At 35.3% G+C, this 20,876-nt stretch overlaps 2 protein-coding genes across 2 annotated transcripts; both read left to right on the top strand.

Annotated features, from left to right (window-relative positions):
* Positions 1-3,702: 3,702 nt before the first annotated feature.
* LOC113780071 (disease resistance protein RPM1-like) lies at positions 3,703-6,007 on the top strand. Its single transcript, XM_027325891.1, has 3 exons — positions 3,703-5,461; positions 5,691-5,819; positions 5,910-6,007. Exons 1-3 carry the CDS (start codon positions 3,703-3,705, stop codon positions 6,005-6,007), a joined length of 1,986 nt encoding a protein of 661 aa, XP_027181692.1.
* A 3,869-nt stretch (positions 6,008-9,876) lies between these two features.
* LOC113780073 (disease resistance protein RPM1-like) lies at positions 9,877-12,711 on the top strand. Its single transcript, XM_027325892.1, has one exon. It carries the CDS (start codon positions 9,928-9,930, stop codon positions 12,709-12,711), a length of 2,784 nt encoding a protein of 927 aa, XP_027181693.1. The 5' UTR covers positions 9,877-9,927.
* The last annotated feature ends 8,165 nt before the right edge of the window (positions 12,712-20,876 follow it).

Consider the following 20,876-nt stretch of genomic DNA (forward strand, 5'->3'; position numbering starts at 1 on the left):
AAAATCTTACATGACCTTTTTGGTCTCATTCATATCATATATTAATAATTCACTAAAATTATATATCATATTTCCTAAAATATGAGTCTATTGTTGTTTTTTCTTCTTAAAATTTAAATCTACCTAAGTCTCATTCCTAATTTTTCTTACTGCATCTAAAAGTTTTGGACTTGAATTCTCATATGGGAAAATCGTCCAAAACATCCCTCACATTTTGTAAAATAACTTTTTTCGTCCCTCACTTTTAAAAGTGTAATTTTATATCCCTTACATATTCACATCGGACAAATTTAGTCCCTAACTAGGTTTCCGATCATTTTTTGGCCGGAATCCATCACGTGCAAGGCACGTGATCATTTTTGAAGGGTAAATTTGTCAAATTATATTTTACATAATCTGATTTATAGTCCTCCACATTTTATAAAATAAATTTTTTCGTCCCTCACATTTTATAATGATTTTTTTCATCCCTCACATTTCACAAAATGAATTTCTTCATCCCTCACATTTCAAAAAATGAATTTTTCATTTCTCACTAATTATGTGTGTGAATACATTTTTTAAAACACATGTATATGTCTATTTGATTTTGCTTAATAATAATAGCATAAACACATATATGTAATTGGATCCAACTTGTGGGCTATCTTCTCTTTTTGTATAATTATGACTAATATTTACCAATAGAACCTTAATTTGCATATTCTTATTGTATTTTGACCAAAAATAGCTTTATTGGGCAACTTGACAATGAATGCAAGATTATTTACTAGCTAATACCAGATGAAATCAAAAGATCACGTATAATATATGGTATTCGTATTGTTAAGTGAAATCAAATAGACACATACATATATTTATGCTATTCGTATTATTAAACAAAATTAAATAGACATATACATGTGTTTAAACAAAATGTATTCACACACATTTTTTTTTTAGGGTTTCCCTCACATACATAATTAGTGAGGGATGGAAATATTCATTTTTTGAAATGTGAGGGATGGAGAAATTCATTTTGTGAAATGTGAGAGATGAAAAAATCATTTTATAAAATGTGAGGGACGAAAAAATTTGTTTTATAAAATGTGGAGGACTATAGATCAGATTATGTAAAATATAATTTGACAAATTTACCCTTCAAAAATGATCACGTGCCTTGCACGTGATGGATTCCGGCCAAAAAATGATCAGAAACCTAGTTAGGGACTAAATTTGACCGATGTGAATATGTGAGGGACATAAAATTACACTTTTAAAAGTGAGGGACGAAAAAAGTCATTTTATAAAATGTGAGGGACGTTTTGGACGATTTTCCCTTCTCATATTGCAATAAGAAGCGATGAAAAGTTATTGATGCTTTGAGTGCTTTCTTCCGCGTAACAAGCTCCAAAGCTAGTATGTCATCCTCAGTTTCATCATTAGTAGAATTTTGAGTGATACTAGAGACAATTTCTTCTAAACTTGATACCTTTGAACTTGTATCATGTTTCATTCAGATAATTCATTAGATAATTGATTAAATGAGTGTTTTTTTTTATTGAAATGTGAGTACACTAGATAGATTAATAAATTATTAATTTATCAATTAATTAATGCCTCTTTAAATCAATAGAATTTGTATCATTCCAAGGTTGTTATTTATAGAGATTTTATTGTAAAGAATAATCAGTAATAATAATACTTCTCACAGTAAAAGAAAAAGACTTTCTGAAACAAGTTTTTGGATTGTACATTCGCATATGAAAAATTTTACACTCGAATATATAAGCGATTGTCCCATCTTATGCCCTGATAGCCATAATGCTCGACTGCAAGAATAAAAAGAATTGAAGTCTCAACCATGACGAGAGATTTACGTGCCTTCAGTCATTCAACAGGTTTAGTAAGTACATATTCATAAGATTGCAGTACATTGGAAATAATATGCCCAGTTCAAGAATATTCAGCATCGACTAAAGCTCTCAGGAAGCAAAAAAATTTTTTAGACAAAACTTTATGGTTCCTTGCAAATATGAAAAATATTGTACTTCAGTTAAATCATCAATAGAAGAATCGCAAAGCATCAGATCTTTACTTAAAGTTCACTCAATTATCGCCAATTATGCCGTTCTTGCATCTTTGATCTTCCTCGATTTGTAGTCTAGAAGGGTCTTTCTTCATCCATACACAAAGTTGCAATCGAGGTCCGTAACCAGCAAATGTTTTATGAACTAATTGAAAACAATCCAATTAAGACATAATTGCTCTCTTTGGGAGGGGGGGGGGGGGGGGCGTGGAACAGAGATGCAAGAAGAAACAGAAAAAAGAAATGGTTTTACTGTAGAAGATGAAATTCTCGTATAGAATTCATAGAAGGCTATTAGTCAAACGTATCTTCAATTGTTTAGTTTCCAATTTCCATTGGCATTTGATATGCAGTATGATGCCAAAAAACCTTAGAATTTAAAGATTCCTTTCCGAAAAAACAAATCAAAATTTTATCTGTGCCTTCTATAATAGGTCAGTATACTAATAGGTCAGAAATGCTTGGCACATTTCTTAGGTTATGCTCAATATGCTTTTCCCTTCAAGGTAGACTAACGTCTCACTTTTTCACTAAGATGAATTTATGTTATTTTGCAACAAAGTGCAAATTTCAAGAACAATATTCTTTGAAATTCATATCATTTTTGAATTGGCTAAGGTCATGAAAAACGCATATTCTATGCACCAAAAAAAAAAAGAAAAAGAAAAAGGAACAACATAAATGGGGAATTGAACAGAACATCTTAATATTGTATATCTTCCAACTTAAAGAGTCAAAATTTTATCTTTGCCTTCGTAGCATAAATGAATATGTATTCTATATGCTTGAGCCATTGCTTATATTATTCTCAATATGCTTTTCCTTCCAGGTGGACTAACCTTTCATGATTTCACAATCATTACGTTACTTTGCAAGTATTATGCCAATTTAAAGAACGATCGTCTTTGAAATTGATATGATTCTTGAATCGGATAGATTATGTAAGACACATCCTTTATAGCACAAAAAAAAATTACATTTTTTCCTTCAACTCTTGCAAGGGAAAAGGGGGAAAGGGAGAGGTGTGAGAGTTGAACCAGGGACGTCATTGACTAATGCCTCTACTTCAAGGTCATGTTCTTTTTCTATCTAGTGGTTTTACTTATAATTATAGATAGATGTTTCTTTTTAGAGCAAGTTAAGAAAATAAGAGAAGGGAATTGAATATTATCTCAAGATTATTAGATTCTATAAGACAAATACCTTCCTTTCCTACTTAAAGTATCTAATTTTTTTTTTAAAAAAAGTAAATTTTCTCTATGCCTTTCTTAGACCAAGAGAATAGCTATCCTTTGCCTATTTCTTAGGTTATGCTCTCTATGCTTTTCTTTTCAAGTAGACTAATCTTTCACTTTTTCTCTACAACAAGTTTTGGTCATTCTGGGCATACTACCAATGTGCCAAATAAAACTCAATCTGTATACTGGGAAAGGAAAAAAAAACATATTTTCCTAAATTCATATAATTCTTGAGTAGCTATTCTTTTGAAATCATATCATTCTTGAGTAGCTAATCTTTCACAACCTCTGTACTACAAAAGAAAAATGAAAAACAGCACATTTTCCGAAATTTGCAAAAATTCTTGAAATTTTCTTGATAAGAAAACTAGCACTCAAGAAATTTTTTTCAGCAATATGGCTGAGAGTGTTGTAGGCTTTCTGATTAACCAACTCTCAGCCTTACTTTCCCAAGAGACCAAACTTTTGGGGGGACTTCGACCAGATGTTCAGTTCATCAAAGATGAACTCGGGAGCATGAAGGCTTTCCTTAGACAAGCTGAAGCAAAGGAGGACAATGACTCTCAACTCCAAGAATGGGTCAAGCAGGTTCGAGAAGTTGCTTATGATACAGTGGATGTTCTTGATGATTTTGCCTTCCGCTTTGCTCGTGGACATGCGGATGGATTCATTGGCCGTGTTGGAAAGATCTACAACTCAATAATGAATCTGAAAGCCCGCCATCAGATTTCTTTGGAGATAAAAGATATCAAGGCCAGAGTTGTAGAGATTTCTGCAAGGCATCAGAGGTACCAGCCTCTGTATGGTACTCAAGAAATAGGCTCCAGCTCTTCCAATGTCGCAAATGCAGATTATGATATTCGTGATCAGGCACTCCTAATTGAAGAAGCTAAACTTGTTGGCATCGATCAGCCCAAAAAAGAACTCATTTCTGAAGTCCTTGATGACAATTCCCACTTGAAAGTAGTTTCAGTGGTGGGAATGGGGGGACTCGGTAAGACCACCCTGGTGAAAAAGGTCTACGACGATGCTGTTGTGAAGAAACAATTTCAGAGCCATGCCTGGATAACCGTTTCTCAAAATTTTCAGTTCAATGTCATCATCAAGGACTTGATTCAACAATTGTACGAGGAAATCAGACAGCCGGTGCCTCCGCAAGTGGAATCCATGAATCGTGTTAGATTGAGTCAATTTGTCAGAGACTTCCTCAAAGAAAGAAGGTACATCCTTGTCCTTGATGATGTGTGGAGTCTAGATGCCTGGGAAGCTATCAAATACGTGTTGTCTGACTACAACATCGCTAGTCGTGTTGTATTGACAACACGAATTACCGATGTAGCTTCTGCATCCTGTTTAGCATCCCATGACTTTATCCATAAGATGAGTCCTCTCTCTTATGAAGATTCTTGGACTCTTTTTTGCAATAGAACATTTCAAAGTAATGGTTACCCTTCAAATCTAGAAAAAGTTTGTAGAAAAATACTAAAAAAATGTGAGGGCCTACCACTTGGAATTGTTGTAATGGGTGGTGTTTTGGCTTTGAAGGACAAGGATAAGATAGATGAATGGGAGATGATTTTTCGTGACTTTGGCAGTGAGGTAGATGGTAGCGGTAAGCTTGATCGAATTAGAAGGATACTCTTACTTAGCTACAATGATTTGCCTCACCATCTCAAAAATTGCCTATTATATCTAAGTATCTATCCTGAAGATCATTCAATTGATGTCGAAATATTACTTTATAAATGGATAGCACTAGGATTTGTAGAAGAGGAAGATGGAATGACGGCCACTGACATTGCTATGAGATATCTAAAAGAACTCGTCAACAGGAGCTTAATCCAAGTTAAAAAGACATGGGCTGATGGCAAATTGGCGAAATGTGGTCTTCATGATTTTCTACGTGAAATCATTGTTTCAAAATCTAAAGAGCAGTGCTTCACAACCATAGCCACTGGATATTGCACAAGTTGGCCTGACAAAGTTCGACACTTAGCAGTCCATAACTTCACTGGTAATCCTCCACAAGGCTTCAGCAGCTTAAAGTGTCTTCGGTCCGTGGAAACATTCGGGAATAAAGATTCTCTCACAACTTCATTTTTGTCCAAGTTTTTATGTGGTGGTCCCAAGTTCCTGAAGGTTTTAAACTTAGCAAGTGCGGAACTGGACAGCATCCCAAAGGAAGTTTTCAAACTATTTCATCTCGAGTATCTGGATCTAAGTGGCACCAGAGTTAAAATCATTCCAAAATCTATTGGGCAGCTTCAAAACCTAGAATCTTTAAATCTGCTCGAAACCACTATAACGGAGTTGCCTGTGGAAATTCTAAAGCTAAGAAGACTCCGTATACAGCTATGGTATTCTATTGCTTGAATTGTTTACAGGGAAAAGGCCTACTGACAGCATGTTCACAGAAGATTTTAGTCTCCATAGTTATGTTAAGACGGCTCTTTCCCATCAGGTAATGGAAATTGTTGATCCAAAGATCTCAATGGAAGCAGAATCCATAGCAGGTATAATCACCAAAACAAGCAAAGGCGGCAGCATCAGTCAGGAGGAATGCTACCTATCGATGTTTTGGATTGGTGTTTCATGCTCTTCAGAAATTCAGAGGGACAGGATGAATATTAAAGATGTCCTCAGTGGATTACAAGCAATCAGGAATGAGTTTGTTCAGGTTAATGAGATGAGAGCAATGTGACTTATAGTTCTTAGTTGTGGATAAATCTTGTACATTCCACTCTTTAAATGCTTTGAAGCAGTACTCAATTTGATTAAATCTATAAAGTTAAAGAAATTTTTGTGATGTGTGTAAAAGCAGTCAACAAGAAGCTCCTATTTACAATCCAAAGTTGCTTAATTGCTTCTTGGAATTTTACTTCTAGTAACCTAAAAGGAGTTATCCACCTTGATTTTTCTTATTCTCTCGCACTCATAAAATTGATAGATCGGTAGGGACACCAGTTTGTACGAAGCTGTTGAGGGAGCAAGAAGATGGACAACATTATTATTCAGAAAATACGACTATGTTTCTGTTATTTAGTTCAGGATATGTGTAGGCTTTGGTCGCTAATTGTTTTTTTTTTTTTTTTTTTGTTTATCTTTGCTGTGGCCCTGTTGTGAATTTTGTCAGAAGTCTTCATGTTCTTCTATTATTCCGTACTAATGTTTGAACAAATCTATTTTATGACTCAGAAGATTTTGACATGGAAAAGTTTTACAATAGTAATAGTAAAGACTCTCTAAAATTAATTTGTATGAGTCTGTCATTTTAAGTTGGTTAATAGAATCATGGTTTTGATAAGTTGTACATGTTGGACAGGGTAGACATTTGATTGCAATTGCATTTTAATAGAATCATGGTTTAAATTGTTTGCTTTCGAGCAATTGTATAAATATTTTGGATACAAATGGTTGCTAAACAGATTAAGAAAAGGAAAATATGATAATTCTCAATTTACAAATACTAAATTTGCTATTACAAGTTTTTTCTTGTTTACGCAAAACTGTAAAAGTTTATATTAATATGAGCAATAACGTTCTTTTACAAGAGAAAAAGCTCTCAAGTACATAAGAAAACCTATACTATATACAAGAGATACAAATAGACATAATCAGTTAAGAAAATTTAACAGACAATCCCCATTCCAAAGCTATCAGACAATTTTCATGAGTTTCAATTATAGAGGTTTTATCTATGGTGGAAGCTGACTCACCTATGCATGTGGGAAGAGCAAAGGAACAACACATCACTGTGTAGCAGGGCAGAAAAGAGCTATTAAAAGTAGTGACGGGAAAGTAGAAGAAGTTTCACACAAGGTCCATTGTGCTTTTAGGAGAAATAACATGTATGCCCCTCAACAACATATGGGCATTTGTATGCACTCAAAAATTGCATTAATTTTATATAAAATTTATTTTTTATGTAATTGCATTTATTATAAATCTATCAAAGAATTTTCGTTTATAAGGTTATTGTAATTTAGTAGTTACTATATTTAGAGTTGTTATATTGACAAAATGTGATTAAATAGTCAGATCAAAAATTAATTTTTCTTTAAGGATAAAATAGAAAGTTTAAAAAATGACATAAAAAAGTTTACACTAACTGCAACTCCTCTAACTTTATATGTTGCATAGATAGTGGCTTTTTAATTGGAGTAAAAATTATAGATGAATTATTACAAACATAATTAACATAGTGCTTCAAGAAACTAGAATCGTGACATAATTGACCTAGTAGATTTTAATTTAAATTTAGAAATTAGATAAGTAATCTTATATGTAACATTGTGACTTTTAAATCCAAATCGAATTTGTAGATGAGTAGTCATAAACATAATTAACATAGTACTCCAAGAAACTAGAATTGAGATTGTAGATAAAATAATCATAAATATAAATCACATAATATAAAGTTTTCAAAGATTGAATATTTCAACTGTTGAAATAACTAGATGGTTATCAACTTAAGTCATAGTTCCGCAACTAGTTATACTGGACATGATAGGTTATAAATCACAAATTTAACAAGTAAAGTAGTGTCAAAATTTTTTGGCTTTTTAAATATTAACATTATCTAATGACAAGGATAACCAAAATATAGTAAAAATCAAAATTTACATAAAAACAAAATAAAACTTTAGTTGATTAAATGGATGTTTCTTTGAATTGTAAGTACACTCGAGAACTTAAAAACATCATTAATTAGTACCTTTTTAAATTAATAAAAATTGTATTGTCTCAAATTTATTAATTTGTAGAGGTTTTACTATAATTTTAATTACTTGCACACGCTTCTAATGTGTCTTGTACACTAGTATAATATTAACTTAAAAAAAATACTAGAACAAATTGAGAGAGTGAAGAAGATTTAGAAGAAAAAAAAAGTAGGAAAAAGGGAAAAAATGTAAAAGGTATACCTATATATTTTTAGTTACCAAACATTTCATAGGTTCAACAAAAATCCATTATCATTAACTAATGATAGTGAGAGTGAATAATGAACTTTTAGTAAACAGTTAGTTTTATTTACTTGGTTCAGTAATAGAGTTGGCTACCATAAGAGAAATTGAAGAAATTTTTCACAATCATATGCATAGAAATGGAATATTATTAAAATTGGAAAATGATGGCATCGGATTCATGTTTTGAGAAAAGGAATTTGGTATTTGCGTCTTATTGTCTCTCGGCTCTTTGTGTTCTCCCAATTGAGCATTTGCCTAGATGATGATTAATTTACAACCGAATCCAGTCTATATGCATATATGCAATTTAGTCCTTTAGAAAAGTCCCACATTCGTCTGCTACGTAATTCACCTACGATTGCCTACCGGTTGCCTAAGCCCACGTGGACCCATAAGCCTTTGACAATGGTCGCAGGCAGAGTTGCTGCGATTGTAGTGGTTCTGCCCATTGTGGGACGAAATTCCCGCTTTGCACAGTAGAAGCAACCATACCAATTATACATATAAAAAAAAGAAGCAAACATAAAAAGCATGAAATCACGCTCAAGTGCACGCGTTTTTGTTATATATTACGCGTTTATTTCTAAAAGGAAAAGGTTTTGACACACACCAATGAACAACGACTTCTTACCCAATAAAAGCAGTCGACAAATAAATGCTAAATAACGACGACTTCGTACCCAACGACAACTACTGGATAATGACGACTTCACAGTTCATACCTAACAAAGGCCGAAAAAAATACAAAAAAAAGGAATGACTTTATTACAAAGAACAACGACTTCAGCCCCAAAGATTATATTGGACCATAGTTAATAAAATAACGTGACGGGTATAATATGAGATATTATATATATATGCATATTATACTGAATTTTTTTGAAAAAACATGAGTAAAAGTTCGACATGTAAATATGTGTTCAAAAAAAATTACGCATATAAATTCTTACATGAGTAGAATGAACATATTTGAATGTTACGGAACTTAAAAAAATGGATAAATTTACTATAATTTTCGAAGACTATACAATATTTATACCAATTTTAAACTTATTTTTATGTACGAGGTGTTAAATTTATTAAAATTTTATCACTTTATCGCTTAGATATGTATATATCTATAGTTATTATGATATATGTCGCTGTTATTTTATATATTATTCAAAAAGTATATTATTATCCTTACTCAAATGTTAAAATTTTTTGAAAAAATTGAAATATAATTCGTGAAGTATAATAGATTAAAATTTTATTACTTGTTATATACGGTTAATTGAAAAGTATAAGTATTCATCTTGATTTTCATGTTAAAATCAATTGGGGGAAGCAAGAAAGGAACAACGACTGAGCAGTCAAGTCCAGATTTAAGGCATTCAGCTACCCGTCTCCATCCATGGAGCCCAGTAACGCAAAAGAAAGTTTGATTTGTTGAATTCTACATGTCTATCTATATTCTAGCCACTCGATATTCTACGGACAGCTTAAATTCAAGCCCCACAAGTCGCAGAAAGGAAAGGACGACTTTCCTGAACATGATCTTGGTATTTCCAACAAGCTAGTTAACCCTCCCCTTTCCAGGAGAGAGAACAGCATACGTTTTTCTTGTGATTGTTTTGGTAGGAAAACCAACTCCTGTGAAATTTATCCAAGGAATATGGCTGAGAGTGTTGTAGGCTTTCTAATTAAGCAGCTCTCCACCTTACTTTCCCAAGAGAGCACGCTTTTGGGTGGACTTCGACCAGATGTTCAGTTCATCAAAGATGAACTCGGCGACATGAATGCTTTCCTCAGACAAGCTGAAGCGAAGGAGGACAATGACTCTCAACTCCAACAATGGGTCAAGCAGGTTCGAGAAGTTGCTTATGATATAGAGGATGTTCTCGATGATTTTGCCTTCCGCTTTGCTCGTGGACACGCGGATGGATTCTTTGGCCGTGTTGAAAAGATCTACAGCTCAACAAAAAATCTGAAAGCCCGCCATCGGATTTCTTTGGAGATAAAAGATATCAAGGCCAGAGTTGTAGAGATTTCTGCAAGGCATCAGAGGTACCAGTCCTTGTATGGTACTCAAGAAATAGGCCCCCGCTCTTCGCACGTGGCAAACGCAGATTGTGATATTCGTGATCAAGCACTCCTGATTGAAGAGGCTAAGCTTGTTGGCATCGATCAGCCCAAAAAAGAGCTCATCTCCAAAATCCTTGATGACCATTCCCACTTGAAAGTAGTTTCAGTGGTGGGAATGGGGGGACTCGGTAAAACCACCCTGGCGAAAAAGGTCTACGATGATGCTGCAGTGAAGAAACAATTTCAGAGCCATGCTTGGATAACTGTTTCTCAAAATTTTCAATTCAAAGTCATCATCAGGAACTTGATTCAACAATTGTATGATGAAATTAGACAACCGGTCCCTCCGCAAGTGGATTCCATGGAAGGTATTAGGCTCAGTGAATTTGTCAAGGACTTCCTCAAAGAAAGAAGGTACATCCTTGTCCTTGATGATGTGTGGAGTCTAGATGCCTGGGAAACTATCAAATATGTATTTCCTGACTGCAATACTGCTAGTCGTGTTGTGTTGACAACACGAATTACCGATGTAGCTTCTGCATCCTGTTTGGCATCCCATGACTTTGTCCATGAGATGAAGCCCCTTTCTTATGAAGATTCTTGGACTCTTTTTTGCAATAGAACATTTCAAAGTAATGGCTGCCCTTCAAATCTAGAAAAAGTTTGTAGAAAAATACTAAAAAAATGTGAGGGCCTACCACTTGGAATTGTTGCAATAGGTGGTGTTTTGGCTCTGAAGGACAAGGACAGGATAGAAGAATGGGAGATGATTTTTCGTGGCTTTGGCAGTGAGGTAGATGGTAGCGGTAAGCTTGATAGAATTAGAAGGATACTCTTGCTTAGTTACAGTGATTTGCCTCATCATCTCAAAAACTGCCTATTATATCTAAGTATCTATCCTGAAGATCATCCAATTAATGTCGAAATTTTACTTGGTAAATGGATAGCACTAGGATTTATAGAAGAGAAAGAAGGAATGATGGCCACTGATATAGCTATGAGATATCTAAAAGAACTCGTCAACAGAAGCTTAATCCAAGTTAAGGACACATGGGCTGATGTCAAATTGGTGAAATGTGGTCTTCATGATATTTTGCGCGAAATCATTGTTTCAAAGTCTAAAGAGCAGAGCTTCACAGCCATAATCACTGGATATTGCACAAGATGGCCTGACAAAGTTCGACACCTGGCAATCCATAACTTCACTTATATTCCTCCACAAGGCTTCAGCAGCTTAAAGTGTCTTCGGTCCGTGGAAACATTCGGGTATGAAGATTCTCTCACAACTTCATTGTTGTCCAAGTTTTTATGTGGTGGTCCCAAGTTCCTGAAGGTTTTAAACTTAGCAAGTGCGGAACTGGACAGCATCCCAAAGGAAGTTTTCAAACTATTTCAGCTCGAGTATCTGGATCTAAGTGGCACCAGAGTTAAAATCATTCCAAAATCTATTGGGCAGCTTCAAAACCTAGAATTTTTAAATCTGTTCGGAACCACTATAACGGAGTTGCCTGTGGAAATTCTAAAGCTGAGTAAACTCCGTACCCTTCGCGTAGGCAGAGCGGGTGATTATTCAAATAACTTTGCACTTTGGGGCTTTAAATCTCCGGATGGAATTGGAAAGCTTACTTCCTTGGAGAGCCTTTCATGTATAGAAGCAAACAGTGGTAAAGTAGTAAGGGAGATTGGGAAGCTCGTTCAGTTGCGGCAATTATGGATCACAAAGCTGAGGAGAGAAGATGGAAAGGAGTTGGTCTCCTCCCTCTTGAGGCTGACCAACCTTCGAGAGTTACACATCTGCTCTATTGAACAAGAGGAGACCCTTGATCTCCAACATTCCGTCTCTCCAAGACTTGGATTTCTTACGAGGCTGTCGCTGATTGGGCGTTTAGAGAGAGTACCGGAATGGTTAATATCACTTCAATCCTTGAGCACTTTAGCCTTGCTGAATAGTGAGTTGAGTGAAGATGAGAATGCAATAGACTGCCTTGGACACTTGCCCAATCTGGTAGCTCTTATTCTCTCTGGTGCTTATGAAGGGGAGACATTGTGTTTTAAGGCTGGAGGATTCCCAAAACTCAAGAAATTATACCTTGGGCAATTAAAAAGACTGAAATGGGTAAGAGTGGAAAAAGAATCGTTATCCAGTCTCCAACGGTTTCTTATTTCTGGTTGCAAGCTTATGGAGGGCCTGCCTTTGGGCCTCCAAAACTTGACCAAGCTTGAAGTTGTTGGATTTTATGATATGTCTGATGAGCTAATGCACAAAGTACAGAATTTGGATAAACAAAGTGACGATTATCAGACAATTTCTCATATCCCTGAAGTTTTCATTGGACATTGGATAAATGGTGAATGGAAAGAAGAGTCCCTCTAAGAAAAGATAGGTAAAGGACAATCTGTTGCAGTCATCAACATTTAAATTATGATGTTTGTTGTCAATTGCTTTTTCCTACTTCTTATCCTTGTAATAAAATCATGACTCTATATTGCTATTCAACCATAATTAGTTCCTTAGATAGTTAGACATATATGTGTTTCTACGATTAAGAATGTTTTGGTTTAGTACAAAGATATAGAGACAAGTAGCATCTAAACATTGTGGGATTGCCTGTTACAACAATTACAAGTTCAATTTTCCCTCTTCTATAATTGAAAATGGGGAATAAATTAGTAATATGGATAAATTTGCATTAGGAGTAGGGAAACCTTGCTAATTCATAAAGGGTATATACATTATTTCCTGGACTTCTACAGAATTTGTGGTGACGTTTTCCTTTTTGGTTTATTAGTAAATTCCTTTTTCTCCTTGTGGCTTTCTTTGGATTAGGAACTTGAATGTATACTTGATGGACTAAATGGAAAATAAATATTTTTGGAAATGTGGGGGACTATATTTATCATTTTCGCTAGTGAGAGATTATTAAGGATGTAAAAGTCCAAAACGAGAGTGGAGAATGCTGAGATTTTCAAATTGATTCAATGATCAAGACTGGGTCTCTTTTTGCAAACAATTTCCAAACAATAGTTCATGCCTTTCTTTTTGCAAATAATTTTTGCCACAAAAGTTTTCATAGATATTTTCATGCACGTTTTCATTCAAATCAAAACATTCACTGACAAATTCATCTTCATCAGTTACCTAAAATAATGTATGCAAATCATAATTTTCAACTATATCAAAATTTTCAAAAATCTCTCACATACCAATAAACATATCTTCTGTCAAACCAACTTCCTATGTCAAACTTAGGATTGGACTCATAATCAAGTTCCATAGACATCTAACCAAAACCATTCAAGTGATTGAGAGTCAACAAAGACTCTCATATAATATTCTGCATAATCATGGATTTCTGCATAATTTTGAAAAATAACTTTGCCTTCTTTTTTCTCATTTTCTTTTAACAAACCACAGAAAGGATTTATTTTAAGAATATTATCCAAATCACATCCTTTGAGATATTTCTCCACTACTGGCTCCCAGTCTAATTTTTCATCATACATACCTAGTGTGTGTAAAATTTTAATTTTGTAAAAATCACGTAGGGAAGAGATTAAAAGCTTCACAAACTAATAAACAAGAAAGAAGTTGCAAACACAGATAAACAACTCACTAATACATATGCAAGAACCGAATAAGGCACGAATGTTTTGGAGCAATGCTTAACATATACTACTGACTCAACTTTTACATGGGATTGCTCAATTGAACCTTCAGCCATAAGGCCTATATAAAGGAATGAAGCTAACAAATCCTTATTAGACTTTACTACAATAAACTTATTTTAATTAAAACACAACATAACTCAATTTTCTAAACCAATTTTGGCATTAATTCTAATCTAGTTACTAAATAAAAATATTTCTAAAGCTACTAAATTTCTAAATAGTTACTTTGTTTGTGGTTTATTTGATAGTGCTGGTGATCACAGAACACATAACAGAGCAAAAATTTATCTACAAAATTTATAACTTGGTCTAATTTTTTTTTAAAAAAAGAAACTTTCAGTTCGAGTTTGATTTATAACTTGGTATTCAATTGGGTTGGTGTTGTCTTTTATATTGCTTGTAACATGAAGATTGCTTTGGTATAATCTACCAGCAGATTACAGTTTGGAGCTGCAAAATTCGGAACGGATTAATCACTGAAATATCCTCTTGTAGCTTTTGTTTCAAACTTTACATTTAAAAAGTTCTACAGATATTCTTTGCTAAGAATATGCTCAGAAAGATTGCTTTGTCTGACTATGGTTAGCAGAACAGTCTTGCAAGTTACTCTGGCAGAACAAAAAGTTAAACGAAACGTTAAAGGCAAAGGAATTGACTAGTGAAGGGCAACTTGGGCATTTTGAGAAAAACAGCTCTGGCAGAACAAATAATCGCTTCGGCTGTTGCCAGCCATCAGAATATGCTAAGAAAATCAACGGACAGAAGAAATAATAAATTCATGAAAAAATTCTCAAGAAAAGAAAAGATTTGGAGACTTTTTTTTTTCCTAGCAAGGGAGGGGTGGGATTTAAGAAATGGGAAAGGATGAGGGAATTAAGAAATAGATTTGGAGATAGTTGTGTTATGGTATTGAACCAATTAGCAGCAATGGTGACAGATTAGTTGCAGCAGAAGTGAATTAACTCCTGACGAATTTGAATGGAACAGGAAATGGAGATGATTATTGGAGCTTCAACTTCTCATTAACAATAGGTAGGTCAAATACAGAGACAGAATCAACGGATTTAGGATCGAAAAGGGAAGATTGAAGGAATTAAGAGAGAAGAGAGGAGGGAGTTGGCAGAGCCAATTCCTCTTTACAAACAATGGAAATAATATGACAAAATCTGAGCTAACTTCCGGATTCTTCAGCCTTTTATGGCTACTGCCGGCTAACTAATTTCTAAACGGACTAATCAGGTGAGGCCACGTGGAAACTCTAGAATTATCAGCTCCACTTGCGCCAAACAGAAGCATAATTCTGTTATGTCAGGTAGAAGGTGTGCTTTTCAAGTCACGCCTTTTCTCCTTCAAGTTGAGCAGTTGCGCCATCCATGCAAAACTGGATCACGCCTTCTTCCTTCTTCAAGCTGGAACACGCCTTCCCTGTAATCTGGAACACGCCTCCTGTATTGCTTCCATACTCCATGACAGAGCCTCCCCCTTAAACAATCCTTGTCCTCAAGGATGTCAAACAAAGTTCCAGGCTTCCAAACAAAGTTTTCAGATTGATATTTGGCAATTCGCAGCAAGCAAGTAGTATAAGAAAATGGCAAAGCTTGCTGATTCTTCTGAGATTGATCTTCCATAAGCACGTGCCAATTTTTGCATATCTGAAACAAAAGAATCAAGTAAAGGAATTGGGAGTTCACAAGTTTGGTGGTCAGCCAGGCCTTGTGGCTCCAAATGTTTACAACCTTTAAAGTTCTAAATTGCCCATCACTCTCAAAATCAGGTCCTGGAATTAGTTTTAGCTGAGCAACAAGAGCTGAAATTCTAGAAGTAGCACCACCAACCATATATAATCTTTTAAGAGCAACTTGATCCGGATAATGCAAACCAAGGAATTTCTCTACTGCCTTTAAAAGGTCTTGCATGTTAGCATCATCACAACCAAGCAAGGTTTGAAGTCCTGCTTTTACTCCTGGATTTGAAACAGATAGGAGAATTCCTATGTAGCCATTACAGGCCAAGCCAGCCAGAAATTGCAGACCAAAGTACCTATTTGTTGTCTCTTTTAATTCCAATAAATTAGCAAGTACTGGTATAGCTTTCACTGGTGCATGTACCTGTAGGATATCCCTATCTTGAAACACTATTGCTGGTAATATACCGCAAACCAATCTGCTATTATCCTTACTAAAGTCAATTTGTCTACACCATAACAAAGATTGGGAGGATTTCTCATTAAGAAGTTCACTTTTCCCAACCTCCATAATCACAATTTTACTTTGGTGACCACATATAGCAAGAGTAGAAAGTTGCAAAATGGAATTGCGGACACCATAGATAACTGTTGTACACTTCTCTACTTCTCCTTTCTGTGGACATCTTCTTTCAAGCAATTTGAAGCTGCACTCCTGTACATATTTCAATTGTCCATTGCTGAAGTTTTCAAGCAAGATAACCTCACCGGGGTTGAACACGAAAATGAATGCATTTGCATCTTTTTTCTCCCCAAGTGCAATGTTTTTTACTATCCAAAATGAAGACACTGAGCAGTACTCATCCACAGCAACATTAGGATTGCAGTCCTTACTTAATTTAGGCAACCCTTGGATCAAGCAAACGTGGTGTTCAACTATTGCTATGTAAAATATACCTTGCATTGAAACAGCACCAAATTTGGAGTCATTACAGTCTTTGTTCATTTCTATTTTAGTACCACCCCCAGGATCAAATATCAAGTCATCAAGTGGTCTACTTTGTTGCGAAGGAACAATATTTACGGCACCATCAAGCTTTTGTTCATCATTATCCATTTTCACAAGTTTAGATGATAACATAGATTTTAGATATGAAGAACAGTTTCCAAACCGATAACCACTACAGGATAACTGATTCCAATTGATTTTTACCTCAGTGAACTTTTGCTTTACCTCACGGTTGACCGAAGACCAATTTCTGGGACAGTGGAGCGGTGAAGCAGAGTTAAATATTTCCTTGTCTATAGAGCCTTGTTGCCAACCTAGCTCCCCTGTAAGCAATTCATAGCTAAGCCCTTGAGAGATAACACAATCGTTGTGAGCCAATCTATCAAACACTTGGTTTTTAGCTTTTTCTTCTTGATATTCCCTTGCTGATGTTTTATGTTGGTTCTCCTCTAAAAAATCCATTGGAGTCCTTTGGCACAACCCATCAAACATGTGGCTGACTACACTTTCATCCTTCAAGTTAGTGATTATATCATTGTGTTCAGCCTCTATACCCTCATTTTCTTTCATAAGCTGCTCTCCTTTTGGTGAATCAAGAGTAGAATCATGCTTCTCCATCACGGCTTCCTCGATTTTTGCTCGGAGATATGCTTCATACAAGATCTTGGGTGGATTCCTAAATCCCTTTAGCTTCATCTGGATATTCCAATCAAGCCCAAAGTTAAAACCATCAATAAAGTATTCCTCACTGAGTTCTGGTTTCAAAGCCAACATCTCGTTTCTCCACTCTTCAAATTCCTCATAGTACTCTACTACGTTAGTTGTTTGTTTAGGCTTCTTATGCTCCACCAGGAAGTAATTCAGCATTTTAGAGATTTCTTCAAGGGTCTCCATATATATATATATATTTTGGTTGGTCAGAAAAGAGATGAAGATGGATAGTGAAGAAGGTGAATCAGAAGTGAAGGAAAAAATTAGGAGGAAAGATTTCTAATCAAGCAGCCAAACCCAGACGGATCGTAGCTGCTCTGATACCACTGTTATGGTATTGAACCAATTAGCAGCAATGGTGACAGATTAGTTGCAGCAGAAGTGAATTAACTCCTGACGAATTTGAATGGAACAGGAAATGGAGATGATTATTGGAGCTTCAACTTCTCATTAACAATAGGTAGGTCAAATACAGAGACAGAATCAACGGATTTAGGATCGAAAAGGGAAGATTGAAGGAATTAAGAGAGAAGAGAGGAGGGAGTTGGCAGAGCCAATTCCTCTTTACAAACAATGGAAATAATATGACAAAATCTGAGCTAACTTCCGGATTCTTCAGCCTTTTATGGCTACTGCCGGCTAACTAATTTCTAAACGGACTAATCAGGTGAGGCCACGTGGAAACTCTAGAATTATCAGCTCCACTTGCGCCAAACAGAAGCATAATTCTGTTATGTCAGGTAGAAGGTGTGCTTTTCAAGTCACGCCTTTTCTCCTTCAAGTTGAGCAGTTGCGCCATCCATGCAAAACTGGATCACGCCTTCTTCCTTCTTCAAGCTGGAACACGCCTTCCCTGTAATCTGGAACACGCCTCCTGTATTGCTTCCATACTCCATGACAAGTTGTTTAAGGGAAGAGGAGAATGCAATAGGCAGTCTTGGACAATTGCCCAATTTGATACAGCTTACTCTCCATTGTGTTTTAAGGTTGGAGGATTCCGTGAACTCCGGCAATTACAGCTTGTGCAGTTAAAAAGACCGAAATGGTGAGAGTGGAAGAGAAATCGATACATAGTCTCTAAAAATTTGTTATTGCTGGATGCAAGCTTATGGAGGGCTTGCCTTTAGGCCGCCAAAACTTGACCGAGCTCAAATTTGTTGGCTTGGCTGAAATGTCTGATTAGTTAATCCACAAAGTACAGAATTTGGAAAAACAAAAAGTGAAAATTATCAAACAATTTCTCATATCCCTAAAGTTGTCATTGGATACTGGACAAATGATGGATGGGAAATAGAGTTAATTCACAAAACTTGACCGGGCTTAGATATCTTGGATTGTATGATATATCTGACGAGCTAATTCACAAAGTACGAAATTTGGATAAGCAAAGTAAAGATTATCAAACAATTTCTCATATCCCTCAAGTTGTTATTGGATACCGGACAAATGATTGATGGGAAATAGAGTTCCTCTAAAAGAAGAGTAGGTAAAAGACAATCTCAATATTTGACTTACATTCTTCGATGTCAATTATATTTTTAGGGGAAAAAAAATCTAGTTGTGGCCTTCTTACTTTTTCTTACTTCTTATCTTTCTAATAAAGGCGTGACTCTGGATTGTTGTTCAACCACATTTAGTCCTTAGATATGTATGTGTTTTTATGTGCATAAAGATTTGATTTGTAAAATTATCTTGATTCTTAGTAATAAATCCTTTTCTTTTTCCTTTTCTTGTGTCTTTTGTTTTTTGATTTTGAAAAAGTTATATTTTTTTTTTGCTCAAAAACAAAATTTGAAACAGTGTTCTAGTATCACTCTTTGCATTAGGATAGAGGTGGCAATTTGTCCCAAGTCCCAATGGGCTACCCATGCCTATGGGAACTTTGGGCGGGAGGGGTATTGTAATTTGATATTAGGTTTAAAATGGGACAAATTTCAATTGTACCCATTAATTGATGAGAAATTTTGGGAAATACTTGGGTACCCATTGGGCCCAAATATCTCACCAAAAAATTTAATTTATTCAAAAATTATCTCTAACAGTTTTTCTAGTCATTCCAGCGAATATAATCTAGCAGTCTTCCTAGTCATTATCCACAAGAATTTCCAGCATTTCAGTCAGTTTAGACCTGCTATCATTGGACAATGATGAGGATAAATATTCAACACCCTAAGTGCCTTGGCCATCTTGATATCTGTTGGAATATGGCTATATATCTATCTTTTCCTTTATTTGTTAATCCAATTTTTGGTGGGAATAATGAGTATAAGGCACTTGCATGTTTATTTTCTTGTTAGCTATTTCCTTTGCCTTTTTGTTTTCATGCTTTTAAGGAAGTGAAAACGTCAACTTCATATATGAATAAACCAAAATGTTCATTCTTTTGGTTTAATCTAGGGAGAAGATATGTTCATTCTTACCAAAAAGCCATATCTTTTTTAAGCAATTATTGATCATTCTAGAGTGTAAATCAATGGACTAATTTGATTACCCAATGCTGCTACTTGCCAATCCAAATTCCAAACTAAGTAAATGGAAAATTTGACGTAAAGGATTACATGAATTAGCCATTCAAAAAGTTGACTATTGGAGGTGATATTCTTGCTAAATGCAAAGGTTCAACTAAAGACAGCAGTGTTCTGTCTTTCTCTTTTTTTTTTTTTTTAGAGTAGGTTATACAAATATATCGTTGCTGACAAAAAAAAAAAAAAAAAAAACCACTGGCCCAATGGCTCAGCGGCCACCAGGTAGGGACTTAAGTCCCTCCTTGGTCTGTTGGCGAGGGTTCAAACCTCACCAGCAGCGAAAAAAATCTAAGGTTTGTGCCATAGCACTCCCTTGGTTTAGTTGGGTCTGTATACCCACTAGCCCTTACAACAGCCTCCTTAGGCTCCCCCTCCCGCTAGATTAGGATAGAGTAAGTTATACAAATGTATCGTTGCTGACAAAAAAAAAAAAAAAACAGAAGACAGCAGTGATACTTAAATTCCACTCTTGCACATTTTCTTCCCCTATTCCTCACTCACTTCGATGCATAATACCAAGGGAAAGGTCATTTTCGTGTTTACGCCATGAACAGTCAACTTCTTCAACTCAGGAGATGATGCATACGCTATTGTTGCATATATGCGTTAACTATCATATATTCTGAGTAGTTAACTATGCATATCTGCTTTTCTGAGCTTTAATTCTTGTACGCAATGGCATATGAAAGGAAGAATTTCAGGCTAGCAAGCTCATCTTGTTTTTTGTTTCACACTCTTTTTCATATCTTTATTACTGCTTCTGCTGCTGCAATTCATTTCGAGACAAGCAATGAGACAGACTACCAATCTCTGCTTGACATCAAGGGGCTAATAAAGGAGATCCATTCCAGGCTCTAAGCTCCTGGAATGATTCCATTCATTTTTGTGATTGGCGTGGAGTCACATGTGGCCTGCTTCGTCAAAGAGTCACTGTCTTGAAT

The sequence above is a fragment of the Coffea eugenioides genome, chromosome 8 (assembly GCF_003713205.1).
Source record: "Coffea eugenioides isolate CCC68of chromosome 8, Ceug_1.0, whole genome shotgun sequence".
Lineage (NCBI taxonomy): Eukaryota > Viridiplantae > Streptophyta > Magnoliopsida > Gentianales > Rubiaceae > Coffea > Coffea eugenioides.